The sequence below is a fragment of the Neophocaena asiaeorientalis genome, unplaced genomic scaffold (assembly GCF_003031525.2).
Source record: "Neophocaena asiaeorientalis asiaeorientalis breed wild unplaced genomic scaffold, Neophocaena_asiaeorientalis_V1.1 scaffold659, whole genome shotgun sequence".
NCBI classification, from domain to species: Eukaryota; Metazoa; Chordata; class Mammalia; order Artiodactyla; family Phocoenidae; genus Neophocaena; species Neophocaena asiaeorientalis.
In genome coordinates this window covers 411,991-430,964 of record NW_020173776.1, presented here as the reverse complement: position 1 = coordinate 430,964, position 18,974 = coordinate 411,991, and the positions used below count along the sequence as shown (strand labels likewise).

At 39.5% G+C, this 18,974-nt stretch overlaps 1 protein-coding gene across 3 annotated transcripts; it reads left to right on the top strand.

Moving 5' to 3' along the window:
• Positions 1 to 1,890: 1,890 nt before the first annotated feature.
• Positions 1,891 to 17,834, top strand: UPF3B (UPF3B regulator of nonsense mediated mRNA decay). Of its 3 annotated transcripts, XM_024751854.1 has the most exons (12): positions 1,891 to 2,123; positions 3,014 to 3,120; positions 3,294 to 3,400; positions 7,625 to 7,723; positions 9,017 to 9,127; positions 10,161 to 10,204; positions 10,672 to 10,854; positions 11,259 to 11,297; positions 13,152 to 13,312; positions 13,648 to 13,942; positions 16,830 to 16,937; positions 17,709 to 17,834. In XM_024751854.1, the coding sequence occupies exons 1-12, from the start codon at positions 1,947 to 1,949 to the stop codon at positions 17,718 to 17,720; spliced, it is 1,443 nt and encodes a 480-aa protein (XP_024607622.1). In that variant the 5' UTR covers positions 1,891 to 1,946; the 3' UTR covers positions 17,721 to 17,834. The 3 variants fall into 3 exon arrangements, with proteins under 3 accessions (XP_024607622.1, XP_024607621.1, XP_024607623.1); XM_024751853.1 differs by having other exon boundaries at positions 16,830 to 17,834; XM_024751855.1 differs by lacking the exon at positions 11,259 to 11,297 and having other exon boundaries at positions 16,830 to 17,834.
• The last annotated feature ends 1,140 nt before the right edge of the window (positions 17,835 to 18,974 follow it).

The window sequence follows — 18,974 nt, the reverse complement described above, 5'->3', positions numbered from 1 at the left end:
GCCTCTTCAGGTCCACTGCTGAGTGGCTCCTCCTTGGAAGAGAATGTCCTCTTTTTCTTTTCTTTTTTTTACATTTTCAGTACATTAAATTTACTCATAAAAACATTCTAAAATGTACAATTTTTCCTTTTTAACAAAGTATAATAAAACATTAAAAAAAACCCAAAACAGAATACTTGACATTTACAAGAGAATTTCCTCTTTTTCTTGGGGACACTTGTTTCCTACCTCTTTAGGGTCACTAATTGGTTCCTTTTTGGGGAAAGATTTCTTCCTCTTGTAAAGACTTCCACTGCCAGCTGTCTCTTCAAGATCACTACTAACCAGCTCCTCCACGGAAAAAGATTTTTCTTGGATTTGGAGAAGGAGACAGATTCCATTCCATTCTCCTGAGGAGCCCCCTGGGGCTTTTGCTGAGCAATATTTTTCAAGTTTTGCATTTCTTTTAATCTGAGGGGCTGAATTTCAATAAAATATAATTTACATAAAATAATATTTGCCAATTTTAAGTGTACAATTCAATGAGTTTACACAAATGTCTGCAGTCATGCAACCACCACCACAATCATGATAAAGAGCATTTTTTATAATTCCAAATAGTTCCCTGGAGCCCTTCTGCAGTCAATCCCTTCTCCCCACCCCCGACGCCCCCGGCAATCATTGATCTGCTTTCTCTCACTATGGTTTTACCTTTTCTGGAATTTCATATCAACGAGATCATACAGCATGTATTCTCTTTGTGTCCTGATTCTTTCACTCAGCATAATCGTTTTGAGATTCACTCATGTGGATGGACGTATCGGTTCATTTTTATTGCTGAGTAGTATTTCGATCTATGGATGTGCCACATTTTGTTTATGCATGAGCCGGTTGACAGATATTTGGGTTGTTTCCAGTTTGGGGCTATTATAAATAATGCATAATTAGCCTTTTTAAAAGCGGGAAGGAGGGCAATCCCATCTAAAGCAAGTTGGGTTTTATTTTATTTTCTCCTCCCTGCGGGGCATCAGTACTATAGGTTCCTTTTACCTTTAAAAACGGCGATGAAAACAAATCTCATACATTTTGGTTATAATGATCCTTTAATGTCAGTGTTCTGTGCGTGTTTATTAAGTGTCTGAATCCTAATCAATATAAGGAAAAAAACCTCTAAAGACTCTGAAGGGACACTTCACAACCAATGATAGAAAATACAAGTCGTTCCCCTAGTGAGGTAAACTTTGGATCACATCGGGTTTATCTGAGGAAAACAGCCCGCAGAAAGTATCTTTAGATCTGAAAAACACTACACTTTCAAGATTAAGGATTCCATTTACTTACAAATAGGAACCCTGAAACACCTACGACTCCAGACCTCCCGGCCAGAAGCAGCGAGCGGGGGCTGCTCTTCCTTGCGATGCACGGGCTTTTCATTGCGGTGGCCTCTCCTGTTGCGGAGCACGGGCTCTAGGTGCGCGGGCTTCAATAGTTGTGGCGCGTGGGCTCAGTAGTTTTGGCTCGTGGGCTCTAGAGCGCAGGCTCAGTAGTTGTGGCATACGGGCTTAGTTACTCAGTGGCATGTGGGATCTTCCCAGACCAGGGCTCGATCCAGTGCCCTCTGTATTGGCGGGTGGATTCTTAACCACTGCGTCACCAGGGAAGCCCGAGTAAGTGCTTTGTATGCCGGGATTTGTAGTCCGTGAAATACTCGTCCCAGCCAAGATGGCGGAGTTGCTAATGACGTGCCCCGAGGGAGTCTGGGTCGCAAGGGGATTGGGCGGTGCGGGGATTCCGCGGGCGGGAAGCTAAGACCAGGCGTCCTGAAGTCTCGCGAGATCCTGGCGGGGCCCAAAGGAAAGCAGGGTTCTGCTTAGAAGGAGGGGCGTCCGTTGGGGGCGGAGTTCTGTTCGGAGTGGGCCGGGAGTCGTTAGGTGCCGGCGTAGTGGCGTTTAGGCCGAGCTACCGCGATGAGGAGCGAAACCGTGGCCATGAAGGAGGAGAAGGAGCATAGGCCTAAGGAGAAGCGAGTAACCCTCTTGACTCCCCCGGGGGCCACAGGCAGCGTCTGTGGGGCTTCGGGGGACGGCATCAAAGCGGAAGATAAGCAGGATCGGAACAAGGAGAAGAAAGAGGCGTTGAGCAAGGTGACTGGCCGGCTGTCGGCCCAGGAGAGGGCGGGACCGTTCTGCCACCCGTGGAGGATGGTTGGGAAGGGGCTGCCTTCTTCCTCTCCCAGTCTCTTCCTCTGTTTCTTCACTTAAGTGAAAATCGCATCACCCTGTCTCATCCACTCGCCAGAAATGGGGGAGCCCCTGCGCGCCGAGCCCCGGGATGGGAGTGAGGGAGGGCGGGGGGATTCCCAGACAAGAAGGGTTTAGGTCAGAGCTGTGAGATAATAATGGGAGGGGGAGCGATAGTGAAAAGAATGAGGAATTGGAGGGGAATTATTGAATAGTGAAGGGGCCATCAAGGGTGGGAGTAGTTTGTGATAGGAAAATTAATAGAGGCTAGTTGAGGGAGTGTGTGGGTGGGGGATATTATGGTCTGGGGGCCAGATCGGGTGCATCCTTATTTGGGGAGCAATGAGGGAATTTGTGGTATTCCTTAGAATTTTGAATTCTTTATGCTGATTGAGTAAGGATTTTATTTTAGGATGTGTTGGATGTGGTAGGGAAATATTAATAAATCAAGAATTCATGGCACCCACAAAAGACCAGGGTTGGTTTACTAATTTCTTACCACTGCTGAAAATGGGTGATAGAAAATGAGGCGAAGACCTAGTAAACTGGGGCTTCAGGTTAACAGAACCTGAGATTTTCCTTGCTCCAGGCAGTTCTCGTTTTTGAGAGTTGGTGTTTTTTTTTTAACTACGTTACTATTATGTTTGACTAATCATTCTGAGCTTTCTGAACATTCTCTTGGGTTTTTATAAGTGATCTCATCTTTTAAAGGCCAACTTTCTTCAGGGACAGTGATTCAGGTTTGACAGAAAATTGATTTGTACTAATTTTATTTTCCTTATTCATTTCTTAAGGTGGTAATACGGAGATTACCGCCCACTTTGACCAAGGAGCAGCTTCAGGAACATCTTCAGCCTATGCCTGAGCATGATTATTTTGAGTTTTTTTCTAATGATACTAGGTAAAATAAATAAATAAAGAGGGAGGGGGTAAATGAAAAAGGTTTCTTCCATTCTTTTTAATCCTACTAATGTTTTCCATTTGATTTTTGAGCCTATCTTTTTAACATATGCATACTTGTAATTCAGTCAGACACCTGCAAGCACATTGACATAATTGCTTTCCTCCCTGCAGCCTGTATCCTCATATGTATGCCAGAGCATACATCAACTTTAAAAACCAGGAGGACATTATTTTGTTCAGGGATCGTTTTGATGGTTATGTATTCCTTGACAATAAAGGTAAGTCCTTTTAACTGAGGGGGGTGGTTTCTTTGTCATTTGTATGTTTAAGACAATGTGTGTATCACAGTGTTTTCTCGATGCCTTCATGGCGTTTCTAAAATCCTGGGTGATAAGATGAGCAACATTTAAAGAGTTTTACACATTTGATAAGCTTATGACAGCCTTATAAATAGATAATATGACTTTTTACAGTCCTCAGGTATTTGTATTAACCTGTTATTTCTGTAGTTTGATCAACTGAATGAAATTGCCACAGTTCTCTCTTCCTGTGACTTCTTTTGCCCGGTATTAGATGATCTGTTGTTTTGAGTATTTACTAGTTTTAACAGTGATACTGATAAATGACTCTTTAAACTTGTATGACAAATTTTAAATATTTACTTCTCATCTTGCTTCAAGGACTAACACTTATTTAAGTCAGATTCTTTATGTCAATAGTTGCCAGCTGGAGTACTGTTTAACATTCTAAGTTGTATATAATTAAAACATTGAACTTGATGATTTCCCACTTTGTATCCAGGAGTTTATAGGGAAGAAAAACTTCTGCCTTAACTCTCATTTTATTATCTGCTGCTTGCAACATTTAGTCAGAGAATGTCCATGCTTCCATTTGCCACTTTTCTTTTGGCTTTGCAATCATAGGTGAATGATGTGTCTTTTTGTTAGGTCATGTTTTTTCAGTATTAGTTCAAAGTTGGTAAAAAGGAAATCTTTGTCAGGAAATATGCCAGTAGAAGTTGAAGGATTGCTACTGTGTTTGTCCAGCTTTTATTAATCCCCTCAAACCAGCTACTTCTCCACTCCAAGTTTATTCCAGCAGATAGCAGTGATTTCCTGGAAATCTGAGTTGTGTTTAACTTTTTTCCTCTCTTTTTTATCCCTTACATTTAAACAAGTGAAGGATTTTTGTCAATTTACCGCTTTTTAATATCTTGTTCATCTAGACTTAGTAATACTTTCACACTTTATATCCTCATCACCAAATGCTTAGACAACCAGTCTCTAACCTTATAGGATTTTCCATTTTTTTCCACTTTCTGTATAATTTAATAGTCTTATATTGCCATGAAATTAATCTTTTTGAAAATAGTGACTTAAGATAGCAGTTGTGAACAAAAGTCCAAATTCCTTAGTCTGGTAGTCAGCATCTTCCATAGTTTGGCCTCACTTCTGTTTTTTTCAGCCTGTCTTCCACAATTTCCTTCTGTTTCAGTCTGGTTTATCTGTTCCTTCTCAAATGTATCAGTTATTAAGGTAATATGATTCTGCATTCACTAGGATTTCTAAAACCTTGTTTCCTGTGTGACTGCTTTGTGATGCCTAAGGGTCAATTCTAAGGGTAATTTATCCTGGCTTATGTTTACATGCCAAAGATCTTCGCGGGCCTCTCACCGCTATGGCCTCTCCCGTTGCGGAGCACAGGCTCCGGATGCGCAGGCCCAGCGGCCATGGCTCACGGGCCCAGCCGCTCCCTGGCATGTGGGATCCTCCTGGACCGGGGCACGAACCCGCGTCCCCTGCATCGGCAGGCGGACTCCCAACCACTGCGCCACCAGGGAAGCCCAGGATGGAATTTTATACCTTGTATGACATTATTCTATAGCAGGGATCTGGTGTATTTTTCCAGTAGTCACTTGGGTTTTTTTTTTAATTGAGATATAACTCACATACCATAAAATTCAATGGTTTTTAGTATATTCACAAGTTTTGTAACCATTACCACTATGTAATTCCAGAATGTATACATCACTTCAAAAAGAATCCTGTATTCATTAGCAGTCATCTCCCATTCTCCTCTCCCACTAGACCCTGGCAACCACTGATCTAACTATGGATTTCCTTATTCTGGACATTTCATATGAACTGAATCATACAATATGTGGCCTTTTGTGACTGCCTCTTTTACTTAGTATGTTTTCAAGGTTCATCCATGTTATAGTATGTATCATTACCTCGTTGCTTTTTTTGGTTTTTTGCATTATTAAAAATTGTGGTAAAATGCACAAATAAAATTTACCATCTTAACCATTTTTAAATGTGCAGTTCAGTAGTGTTGAGTACATTCACATTGTTCTGCAACCAATCTCTAGAACTTCTTCTTGTAAGGCTGAAACTCTACCTGTTAAACAACTCCCCATTTCTCCCTCTCCCAGCCTCTTGCAACTACATTCTACCTCTATGAACCACCCTTCTGTCTATGAAGTTGACCATTCTAGGTACCTCATATAAGTGGAATCATAGTATTTGACTTCTAGTGACTAGCTTATTTCACTTAGCATAATGTCCTCAAGGTTAATCCATGTTGTAGCATGTGTCAGAATCTCCTTTTCCATTGTATTTATATACTTCATTTTCTTTATCCATTCATCTGTTGAGGGACATTTGGCTATTGTGAATAATGCTGCTATGAATGTACAAGCATCTGTTCAAGTCTCTGCTTTCACTTCTTTTGAATACATACCCAAAAGTGGAATTGCGGGGTCATATGGTAATTCTATTTTTAATTTTTTTGAGGAACTACCATACTGTTTTCCATAGTGGCTGCACCATTTTATATTCCCACCAGCAATGCATGAAGGTTCTAATTTCTCCATGTCCTTGCCAACACTTGCTATTTTCTGGGGGTTTTTTCCCCTTTAATAGTAATCATTCTGACAGGTATAAGATGGTATTTCATTGTGGTTTTGATTGGCATTTCCCTAATGATTAGTGAGGTAATAGTTTAATCTTTTCATATGCTTGAGCACATAGCATCTTTTCATTTGCTTATTGGCCATTTGTATACCATCTCTGGAGAAATGTCTATTCGAGTCCTTTGAACAGTTTTTAATCAGATTATTTGGGGGTTTTTTTGTTGAGTTGTAGTTCTTTACGTATTCTGTATATTGACCCCTTATCAGATATATGATTTGCAAATATTTTCTCCAATTCTATAGGCTTCCTTTTCTCTCTGTTGATTATGTCCCTAGATGCACAGAAGTTCTTAATTTTTAAAAAAAATTTATTTTATTTATTTTTATTTTTGGCTGTGTTGGGTCTTTGTTGCTGGGCACAGGCTTTCTCTAGTTGTGGCAAGTGGAGCTGCTCTTCATTGTGGTGCGCGGGCTTCTCATTGCGGTGGCTTCTCTTGTTGCGGAGCATGGACTCTAGGCGCACGGGCTTCAGTAGTTGTGGCTCGCGGGCTCTAGAGCACAGGCTCAGGAGTTGTGGCACACAGGCTTAGTTGCTCCGCGGCATGTGGGATATTCCCGGACCAGGGCTCGAACCCGTGTCCCCTGCATTGGCAGGCAGATTCCCAACCACTGTGCCACCAGGGAAGCCCCATAAGTTCCTAATTTTGATGTAGCACAGTTTATCTATTTTTCACTTTTGTTGCCTGTGCTTTTGGTGTCTCCTGGTGTATTTTTTAATAACAGCTTTACTGAGATATAATGCATATGCCATAAAATTCACCCTTTTAAAGTGTATTGTTCAGTGTTTTTTAGTATATTCACAGAGTTGTGCAGCTGTCGCCACAATCTAATTTTAGAACACATTTCTCTAAAGAGAAACCTCGTACCCATTAGCTGTTACTCCTTATCTCTAGACAAGCACTAACCTACTTTCTATCTGTAGCTTTACCTGTTCTAGAGATTTCTGATGTATATTTTTGCACTTATAAAAAATCAATTTTATTAAGGTATAATTTACATATTAAAATGCATCCATTTTATGTGTGCATTTGGTGACTTTTGACATATTTATACCCCTGTATAATCAGTATTGTGATCTGGTTTTTTTGTTTGTTTGTTTGTTTGTTTTGGCCATGCTGCCTGGCTTGCAGGATCTTAGTTCCCCCACTAGGGATTGAACCTAGGCCCCTGCAATGAAAGTGCCGAGTACTAACCACTGGACTGCCAGGGAATTCCCTCTGATGTATTTTTTAAATGAAAATTAGTTTGTAGATTTTTTTCCCCCACATATCACAATATCACACTTAGAAGTTGAATTTAAATGAGTATTTTAATTCCCTCCCATATCTTTTCACTAAGTTATCAGTATGAACTGGGGGCTCCTTTGGTAACATGTTGATTTTAGTTGTGCCAATGTGATTTATGCCTGTTGGGAGACCTATTCAGACCACTGTCATCAAAGGAAGCCTAGAGAGTGGTGGGTTGAGTCTCTTGTATCCACTTTTGACCTTTTCTTTCTTACAACAAGTATGCTATTTTTTCTAAACAGGTCAGGAATATCCTGCCATAGTAGAATTTGCACCTTTTCAAAAAGCTGCAAAAAAGAAGACTAAGAAAAGAGATACTAAAGTTGGGACTATCGATGATGGTACAGTATAGCTCTAGTTATGTAATGCTAATGCCATGTTTTTTTTAATTTAATTTTTATTTTATATTGGAATATAGTTGATTTACAGTGTTGTGTTAGTTTCAGGTGTACAGCAAAGTGATTCTGTTATACATATATTCATTCTTTTTCAGGTTCTTTTCCCATATGGGTTATTACAGAATATTGAGTAGAGTTCCCTGTGTTGTATATATAGTAGGGCCATGGGTTTTTTAAAAATATTACCTTTGTGGGAATTAAGTGGACTCCAATCTTTTAAATTAAGAAAACATAGGAAATAAAGTTCATGAGAAATGTAATTCACTGATGAAAGCTTTGCTTGTTAGAATGGAGGTGGGTTTCCTCTAGTTTTCACTCTCTTTGGCTAATGGCTTTTCATCCCTTCACCATTAAGCAATATATTTTGACTGTTGAGTAGTAAATCACTTTAGGTATATTAGAAGACAATGGGAAAAAATCAGATATTTCAAATTACAACTCCTTGAGGGCTCTTACCATTTTTATGATTATTTATTTGACTTTTGGTTTCCATTTTTATAAAGAGGAAGCGTTATCATTGAGAGCTGTGATGGAAAATTTTCTATACTTGAGTAACTTAATATAAAGTATCTGTAGTGGCCAATCCTGTTTTCTAGGCTTTGAATATGCAGTTAACTGCACACATAGTAATTACATTGAACTGAAATACTAGAACTAAAAGACTGAAATAATTGCCATTTACGGTAAACTGGATCCAGATTTTGAGATCTCTGTAATGTGGTTGTGTTGGCTAAGGACTTAGCTGCAATATTTTATATCAGATGGGCATTTTAGAATCAACTAGTTTGGTTTCCATTATTTGTTACTATAATGGGTATTTTATAAGGAAAACACAGAAAAGACTTAACGCACAGCTGCTTATTGATTATATCATAGATTCAGACCGTGAAGACTAGATCAAGTGACATGCTCCACAGTGCATGCTCCAGATACAACATAATGACTCAGATGTGTTACCCTTTCTGATGTCGGAGGCATCTAGGAAGGAATTCCAGAAGTTACTATCACCTCTAGTGCCACATCTAGGACATCTGCCCTCATTTATCTGTTTAGAACACCTGATTTTCATATGCTGAGTTTAATGAAAGTGAGGTGTACTGATGCAGAAACTGCTTACATGCTATAAATGATAGTCTCTGAAGGTCCCATAACTGTAGCTTGCAGTTCTCCCATAGATAATATTTCCTATTTTGTTTAAAGTCTGTATGTTTTCTATTTACTTAAACAATTATTTAGATCCAGAATATAGAAAATTTTTGGAAAGTTATGCTGCAGATAATGAGAAAATGACATCTACTCCAGAGACACTGCTAGAGGAAATAGAAGCAAAAAATAGAGAATTAATAGGTAAGTGGGCAAAAGGAATTAAGGGCAACAGCTTTTTCATCAGAAGACCTGTCAGACTCCCACTTCTGTCACTTGCTAGCTGTTTGACCATGGGAAAGGCACTAACTTCTTTAAGACTCTGTTTGTTCTACTATAAAGTGCAGATAATACCTGCCTCACAGGATTATGAGAATGCATTGATAAGATGGGAAAAATTCTGACTTATTTAGTGCCACACAAATGTAACAGAAGTATAAAAAGTTTGAAGACTCATATAGGACCTTAAGATGTTGGTAAGCCTTTGAAGATCAATTGGTGTTTTCTAGTAATAAGTTCATATTCCTAAAAAAAATTTTGACCTGAAAATGTCAAAAAATGAAGTTAGTTACTGCAAAATTGAAAACCACTTGAGAAATTCTAGCTTGGATATTGGTTTTAGTGGTAAGTTGTCACTACTATATCAGCTCTAAACATAAGCATAGCCTCTGACCCAGGATTTCCACTCCTAGGAATTTATCCTAGGAAGGAAGTATGCTTTTCAAAAAGCTAGCTACAAGGTTAGATAGCATTGTTCAGAATATTGAAGAATGAGTTAAATATTCTTCTAAAACTTGGTTTTTATTAATGGATGCATAGTATAAGCCCATCTCCGATACTTTCCATAGAATAAATTCCCAGAAGTGGAATTATGGGGTCAAAAGTATTAGATATTTTTAGCCCCTTACCCCAGTTTCTTCCTGGTTGAGCAAATTTATACTCCCATCTGTAAAACAAGAGAATGTCCTTTGCACTTTATTCTCACTGACCGGGAATTGCTCCTTTTAATAATTGTTTTATTGTTTTAATTTGAATTTCTTAACTTTTAAAAAATTATTTTAAACCTTCAGAATCGAAATAGAATACTGTAAAACTTCTTTCCAATAATATAGTTGTGAACTTACTGTTTAAGGGGTGTAGTTTTCCCACCTTGGGTGGTTGGCAGGGAATGTCAGAAAACGGAATCCTTTCTAGGGGTTGATTAAGTATTATTAATAATCTGTTTACATTTATGTAGCTAAAAAGACAACCCCACTTTTGAGCTTCCTGAAAAACAAGCAGGTAAACCTTTTGTTTTTATAGTTCTCTCAATACTTCTATTTCATTGGTTTGCATTCTGTGAATATAAGAGCATTGGGATCCTATAGGAGAGATAGCTGCTTTTTCTACCATTATTCTTAAAAGAGTTGGCTCATTGGCCTCACTCTCTGGCCTTCTCCTTCACTCTGGTTGTTGGACCAGAGATTCACTCTGCAAAACCAGGGAGTCCTTAGCTTGCTCCAGAGACACTCTCTTGATTTCCTGAAAGCCTCTGGATAATGTAGTAAGGCAGCATTGGGAGACTCTGATATTAGCAGGCCCTGGTCTTTATTCTCTCTCATATTTTGAATGGGGTGGTGAGGGGGTTAAGGAGATAGAAAATGGGAAGGAAAGATGATACAGTTCAGTGGGTGCCCACCGTACCTTCAAGACTAAGTTTTTGGTGGCAGTTATCTTGTTTGAAGGTTTGTGTTGATGTTTCTTTCTAGAGGATGAGAGAAGAAAAGAGAGAAGAAAGAAGGAGGCGAGAAATAGAAAGAAAAAGACAAAGAGAAGAAGAGAGGAGGAAGTGGAAAGAAGAAGAGAAACGAAAAAGGAAAGATATAGAAAAGCTAAAGAAGATAGACAGAGTTCCAGAAAGGGACAAATTAAAGGATGAACCAAAGATTAAGGTATGAAAATAACTTAAACTGACTGCATGTTGCTGAAATTTGCATGTACTGTATCTACTTCTTCAAATATGCATGCATCTTGTGTTGGTGTAAACAGTTTTTTTGGTTTTGTTTTTGTCTTTTTTTGGGGGGGGAGTGAATCAACAGAAGCCTTTCCTGTAATAGTAATAGTATTATTCTTTTAATTTAAGATAATTTAAAAGATTAAGTAGTTTACATGGTATTCAGTGCAGATCTGTGTTATTTTTAATCATTGAAAATGTTCAATTTTGGATTATTATTTTCTCAATTCTTCATAAATAAGGGCTTAGGGCTGGCTGGCATGAATTATGGGTTTTATTCAGCTTTTCCTTCATTTTTGATACATGAAGTTGCCTCATCTGTTTGTTTTCCACTGTCCTCAGGTACACAGGTTTCTGTTACAAGCTGTGAATCAGAAAAATGTAAGGACCAAGTACATGATACAGAGCACCTAGTATCATGTCACACACACAGGTCTTAGTTAATAAGTCCTTTTGGTGGTGGTGGTAGTGTTACCTGTAGAAAACCCCTTCAGACTGACCTAAGTCTTCTTAAAAGCTGAGCCATTTTAAATTCCTACCTTAGAAGGAAGCTCCGATGACTTGCTGATGCTCTGCTGGGTACCCAGGAGCTTCAACAATATACAGCTAGAGGACAACCATGCCTAAAGAGCTCTTTCCCTTCTCTTCTTTTTATATGCCTCTCATAACTGGCTGCCTTGTGGGAGTACTAGGGATATACCCCCTGCATTATGTCCTTTCCCCTCTCACAGGATTCCCCACGTTACCTTCTTGCATCTACCTGGGAATCTGTGAGCAGCAGATTCTGATTAATATATTGCATGTAGGAAGAGGAAAACCTATAGAAAGATCCCAGCCTTGCTACTTCCCTTCTGAGGGCATGGCTTGGCAGCCCTTGCTTCAGCGAACTTCCTGGGGAAGTACTTGTACATAGTACTTCAGAGAAAGTCAGAGAAAATCTCACCGAGGTGATGGCAGGGTCTCCTTTTACCTCCTCAAAATTCAGCCGTTCACGTGGCTAGGGTTCCCCTAGGCTCTCCAGGACTCATTATTGGTGATAAGGGGCTTGGCGGCAGGGTGGGGAGGTTCCCATCTTAATTCCTTCTAGCAATTTCTCTGTCCGCCATGCCACAAGTGACTTGACTTGCTATTTCTGTCAGCAAGGCAGAAGGTAGAGCCAGCCATGCTAGAGATATCCGTTAATGTTCTTATTAGAGTAATGAACATCTTGGCTTCTAACAAAGATGTTCATTAGAGAAATAAGAACACTTCCAGTGAAACCTGCACATGGTATCCTCACTTTACACTGGTGCCTTCTTAGTGTCCAGTTTGGACTCACCATTTGCAGTGGCTGTCTGTGTGCTGAAACACTGCATGCTTAAGTCTTGTGGTGCTTTGCCTCTTGCTTGGTGGCTTGTATGATGCCTTCACCCTGAGACGAAACTTTCTATGACGCCTTCACTCTGAGACTTGAAATTCTTCTATTTTGCCTAAAAATCTCTCTGAATATCCAACACTTGGGGGTATTCTAGAGAGATTTATAGAAGTGGCATGAGAAAGAAATTTTTGTTCGCAATTTGGACTTTATAAACCACTTTTAGTTTAGAATTGCATTCTGTCATATATATGACATTGAGCAGAATTCCTATTCAGTAGAGATGGAACTTCACAGTTCCATTGTATGAGGTATTTGGATTTTTAAATCAAATGCCAAATAATTTTTGCTTTTCATCTCTAATGATAATATGATTGTACCATCATAAGTATGTAACTACTCTCAGACTCAAGGCAAAATTATTCCTGCAATGGATCTCTCCTTTGGTGACCAAGGTATTTGTCATTATAATTACTACATAAAAATAGTCCAGCAGTAATGATCTGCTTAGCATTTTAAATTCATAACCATATTTTCCTATCAAGTTATGCCAACATGCTGGAGCTACAGAAGGCATACTTGAAAGTGTACGTTGGTCTACTTAAAGGTTGACCCATTTAAGCCAAAGGAGTCTTGATCCTATTGCCACAAAGTGATTAAACCACTTCATTTGAGTGGATAACACTTTCACATTAATAGCGTCCTTTTAGCAAATTACTGCTCTCGTGCACTAGTTGTTCACCTGAAAGTTTATGAGTACCTGCAGAGACGGGGGCCTTCTATAGCCTAAATTGAAAATATTTAGTATATTATTTTCTTTGGTAGAATCAGAAGACAGTGTCCCACCCTTCAAAATAAACTTAAATTTCTTCTCTTTAAAGCTGCTCAAGAAGCCAGAAAAAGGTGATGAAAAAGAATTGGACAAAAGAGAAAAGGTCAAGAAATTGGACAAAGAGAATCTGAGTGATGAAAGAGCCAGTGGGCAGAGTTGTCCATTGCCCAAACGTTCTGATGGTGAATTTAAAGATGAAAAGCCTAAGAGGTCGGTAGTCGAGGGCTCTTTGGTACATTTGTTTTTGGTATGTTTCTAGGTGCTAGTTTTACTGCTACTTTCTGGACTTGTACCTGAATCAAGATACTTGGTTTTACGAGGTGTAGGGGGATGAGGAGGACAGGTTTCAAATATTTTAGTATCTTAATCTGGGTGAATGACTTTGGGGTTTTTTTTTTATTGTTTTTCAAAATACTAGTAGTTTTTTTCTAATGCTGCTCTAAAAGTTCAACCTCATTGTAGTGGCCAAGTCAGGATCAGAATGTTCCTGCATTTGTGATTAGAAGAACTTTGAGGGTGCATACTCAGATTTGTTTTTCACGCAGACCTGAAGATGAGAGTGGCAGAGAATACAGGGAGAGGGAGCGGGATTATGAACGAGACCAAGAGCGCGCCCTGCGGGAAAGAGAGAGGCTGAAGCGGCAGGAGGAAGAGCGCCGCAGGCAGAAGGAGCGCTATGAGAAAGAGAAGGCTTTTAAAAGAAAGGAAGAAGAAATGAAAAAAGAGAAAGAAGCCCTTCGGGATAAAGGAAAGAAGCCTGAAAGTACAGAACCAGTAGGCAGCTCAGAAAAAACTGAAAAGAAAGAGGAAGTGGTTAAGAGAGATCGCATAAGAAACAAGGTGCTGCTTTTCGTTAAACTTATTTTCATGAGGATTTCTTTTTCTTTTCCTTCAAGTATATAAGGAAAGGGCTAGCTCGTTGTTCATTATAGAATTTTAGGGGAACTTTAACTATCTGCACCTCTTTTTCAGTCTTGGTGGGGTCCTTTTATTAACTTACTGTTAATAAGTTTGTGTATGTATTTCAAACACACACAAAAGTAGAGAGAACAGAGGAATAGTGTGATGTACCCATCACCCAGCTTCAGCAATTATCACCTCATGGCCAATCTTCTTTCTACTCTAGCCTATCTTACTCCTACTAGATTACTTTCAAGCAAATCCTAGACAGATAATTTCTTCTTTAAATACGTCAATATTAAGAGTAAAGACTTTTTTTTGGCCACGCCCCGAGGTGGCATGCGGGATCTTAGTTCCCCAGCCAGAGAGCGAACCCATACCCCCTGCAGTGGAAATGCAGAGTTTTAACCACTGGACTGCCAGGGAAGTCCCAAAGGCTTTTTTTCTTTTTCTTTTTTTTTTGTTTTTTTTTTTCCGGTACGTGGGCCTCTCACTGTTGTGGCCTCTCCTGTTGCAGAGCGCAGGCTCCGGACGTGCAGGCCCAGCGGCCATGGCTCACGGGCCCAGCTGCTCCGCGGCATGTGGGATCTTCCCGAACCGGGGCACGAACCCGTGTCCCCTGCATTGGCAGGCGGACTCTCAACCACTGCACCACCAGGGAAGCCCAAGACTCTTTTTCTTAATAAAATAACCCTAATATCATTTTCACACCAGAAAAAAAAACCAAAACTGACAATAACTCCTTAGCATCCTACCTACTCAGTGTTCAGATTTTCCCAATTGTCTCATTAACATCTTTTTTATAGGCTCTAAACAAGGTCCACAAACTGTATTTGCTTGAAATGTTCCCTTAAGTGTCTCTTAATCTAGACAATTCCTCCTCCTCTTGTTTTCCTACCATTTATTTGTTGCAGAATCCAGTTTGCCCTGTAGAGCGTCTAACAGTCCAGATTGGCTAATTACATCCCTGTGGTATCATTTAACATGTTCCTCTACCTTCTGTGTTTCCTTGAAAACCAGTAGTCATATCTAGAGCAGGGTCAGCAAATTTTTTCTGTCAAGGGCCAGATGGTAAATATTTCAGGCTTTGTGGGCCATGTGGTCTCTGTCACAACCGGTAAGCTTTGCAGGAAAGTAGGCATAGGCAACATGTAAAAGAATAAGCCTGGCTGTGTGCCAATCAAACTTTATTCACAGAAACAGGTGGCCCCTCATCTAGAGGCTTGAATATATTCAGACTCAATTGTTGGCAAGAATACTTGATAGATGGTGTTGTGCAGTTCCTACTGCATCATATCAGGAAGCATACAATGTCTGGGTATCCTTTTATTGTGACGTTAAGATTGATCAATAGTAATCGTATTATGGTTATGTGATAGGATGTCCTTGCTCTTAAGATACACAGGCTGAAATATTTAGCAATGAAGGGTCATGATGTCTGCACTTACTCTCAAATGGTTCTGCAAAAATATAATGTGTCTATATACGTGTATGCCTGCACACACTAGAGTCGGAAAAGGCACATGTGACAAAATGTTAACCATCGTGAATCTAGGAGAAAGGTATGAGGTATTTGTTGTACAAGTTTGGCAACATTTCTATAGATTAAAATTTTTTTAAGATAAAAAGTTGGAAAAACAACTGATCAATTAGTTCAGGTATTATAAGCCTGATCCATATATTATAAAAATTTTTATCAGCCTTTCTCCTAATAATTTTGTTTAGATGCGTTATTTCATAAGGCGGAGGAAAGGCAAGAAAAGCATTTGATCCTTTCCCTTTATTTACAGTATTCAGAGTAATGAGTTGGTGTCCCAGCAACTTGTAGGGGCTATCCATGAGTTTTGTTCCGTTTAGTCTTTAAGAACTTGTGGATTTAGAAATATTTGGTGTACTCCAACTTGTTACTATCAGTTACTGTCCTTGTTGATGGATGTTTAAATTGTCCCATCTTTGCATAGTAGGAGCCCCATCATCTGTTTCTTTAAATGCTATGCAGCAGTCTCATTTGTTTTAACGTTTCATCTTGTTAAAATAGTGAAATATTTTGCTGGAATTATTCACTTGGGAATAATGCTTTAAGGCTAACTTTCATATGTCAGAGAGAAAGGGCAAGGAAGGTTCATGTTTTATTGAATTTGAAAAAAGGCCTATACATTTAAGTTTTCCAGGGTCATACTGTCATAACCAAACACATTACTTGAACTGAGGGGTACCTGGTGACTTTATTGAGGATTATTTAGGAACCTGAGATCTAAAGTGCCACCTAGAGAGTCTCAAGCTAGGCTATTACCTTGTTAAACCTGAATTAAGAGACAGTCATATTTGTGCTAAGTTACAAGGGTCTGAGCTCATAACTTCAGGGAGGTCTTTATTTAAGACTTTGCATTCTTTATTATTTTTGTTTTTACTTCTAAAATTTTCTCAGGTGGTGGTGCATTTTAAAGTGAATTTACTGATGGGGAAGAGAGCCAGTGGCCATGGTTTCTAAGGAAAAACTATTCAAGCTGATTCAGTTCATCTTGAGGTGGTTAAGAAAATTAGGCAGTAGACTTATCAAAAATTTACTCTAGGCATATAAAATAATACGTATTTTTAACTGTTGCTTAAAAAGTGAAACGGTTGTTTATCTTTGTAGATAGGGGAAAGGAAGCGGGCAGTTTGAAGCAAATTAACCATCGGCACTTACTGTCATGTACTGTGCCCTCACATTTTGGTCTTGTGTGGGTTCTTTTTGGTATATGTCAATATATAACTTATGACTCTGAAAATCCCCTGTAAATGCTCAGTAGCAATATTGTAACATTAACATTTCATTTTACTTTAGGATCGCCCAGCAATGCAGCTTTACCAACCAGGAGCTCGAAGCCGAAATCGACTCTGTCCCCATGATGACAGCACCAAGTCTGGAGATTCAACCATAGAAAAAAAGCAGGAAAGTGGTATTAGCCATAGAAAAGAAGGAAGCGAGGAGTGATAGGTCCAAATGGCCTTAGGTGTCCTGACTGTCTAGGCAGCCAAAGAGCACGAATTAAGCAATCCAGAAGTGCCTTCAGGGCAAAGGAATAGAGAGAGAGAAAGGGGGTCGCTGTGCTGGTGGGGTACACTGCAGAGGAGTATGTTTTGCGTCAAAGCAGGAGCCCGATTGCAGGTTCAGATTGGAAGTACAATTTCATTTTTTATGCAGTTCATACAAATTAATTTTAAAGTGTCAGACAAAGCTGAGGGAGAGGACATACATTGCAGTTTGCAGGCAGGAGACGTCAAGAGAGGACTTAATTAGGTATGACACGAGAAGAAGATACGGGAACTGGCTCTAAAATCAAAAGGTTTTGTTAATCCTGGATTGAATTTTCTTAATTTCAGTGGAGCAGAGTCACTTTGAAGTCTTGTTCAGATCTAGTTATAGTCATTGTTGTTGATAACTGTTGACTTTGTGTAGTGTAGAAGCAACGAGCATGTAATTGTAATACAAGTACAGTGAAGGATATAACAGATTTTCGCTTCTGCAAAAATTTAAATAGTCATGTCTTGTCTATATCCTATGTCCTAAAGTTTTAGGATTAGTTTTAGTTTTTTGTTTGCTTACGTGAGCTTAGCATAAAAAAACCTTTTTTAACATCTCCTTTTGCCTTTAGCAATTTTTATATTACTAAAGCTTAACCCTTAGTTGGTGCTTGACAATCCAGTCTTTGTTTTATCTTAGGTCTCGAGCTGAGTGCCTACCGTCTCCAGGAAGGAAACTGCACCAATATTTGTTCCTGTTAAATAGCAACTTTTAATCTTAGTTTGTTTTGCGTCGATATCAATAAATATCAACATCACTCAAGTACGAAGCTAAGTGTTTATTAACTTTACAAAATAGCTGTTAGTTTTGAGAAATTAAGCTTTTGATACTTAATTAACCTTTTGGGAATTTTGAAAGTGGATGAATGATATTTGTTACTACCTTCACTAGCACTATGCCTATATTTTGCTCACCCAGAAGACCAAATCATGGTTCACCAGTCTTGTTCCATAAGAACCAAAATGTCTGGACAACATCCTTGAGCTGCTGCTTCATTTCCATCCTGCCATCTTCTCTAATGTGACGTCAGTTTGCCTTTACTTTATAAGTCACTGCTTTATGTTTACTCAGCTTTTAGAAACCAGTAGCCCAAGAGGCAGGTAAAGAGGAAGAGCCATCGAAGGTGATTGAAAGAGAATGGTCCTCAACTGGGAGAGAGTACTGGCATAATGGAAGGGGTATTTTCAAAGAGGAGAATGGCTGGCAGTGTCCCATGCCACAGAGAGATTAAGGAAGATAAGAAATGTGCACTGTTCACTGGATTTGGCAGTATTGAGGCACGCGTGAACTGGTGAGGCAGAAACCATGTTACAGTGAGGGTGAGTGGCAGGTGGGAAATGGAGATGGGGGCAGTTGGATATACAGGTCTTGGAGCTCAGAGAAGAGATTTGGGCTAGAGATACAGGTTTGGAATTCATCTATTTTTAGGTGATCATTGAAGCCATGGGCCTGGATTTAATCACTTAGGGGGAGAGAGTAGAGAAAGAACAGAAACAGACCTAAGGCCCAGCCTTAAAGAACTCTAAGGATACTGTACAGGTGAGGAAATGTATAAAGACAGAAAAGGAGTAGCCAGAGAGTAGGTGAAAAACCAGAAGACTGGTATTATATTACCTAACCCAAGGATAAGAATGAAGAAGGGGAGTGGCCATCAGGGTTGGATGCTGCTGGAAGGTCAAGTGTGATGCCTGAAAAAAGACCATGGGGGGACTTCCCTGGCGGTCCAGGTCCAGTGGTTAAGACTCCACACTTCCACTGCAGGGGGTGAGGGTTTGATCCCTGGTCTGTGAACTAAGATCCCACCTGCCATGTGACACAGCCAAAAAATATTTTTTTTAAAAAAGGCCATGGGATTCGGTGACTTACAAATCATTGACGACCTGGAATGATAAGGAATGAAAGCCA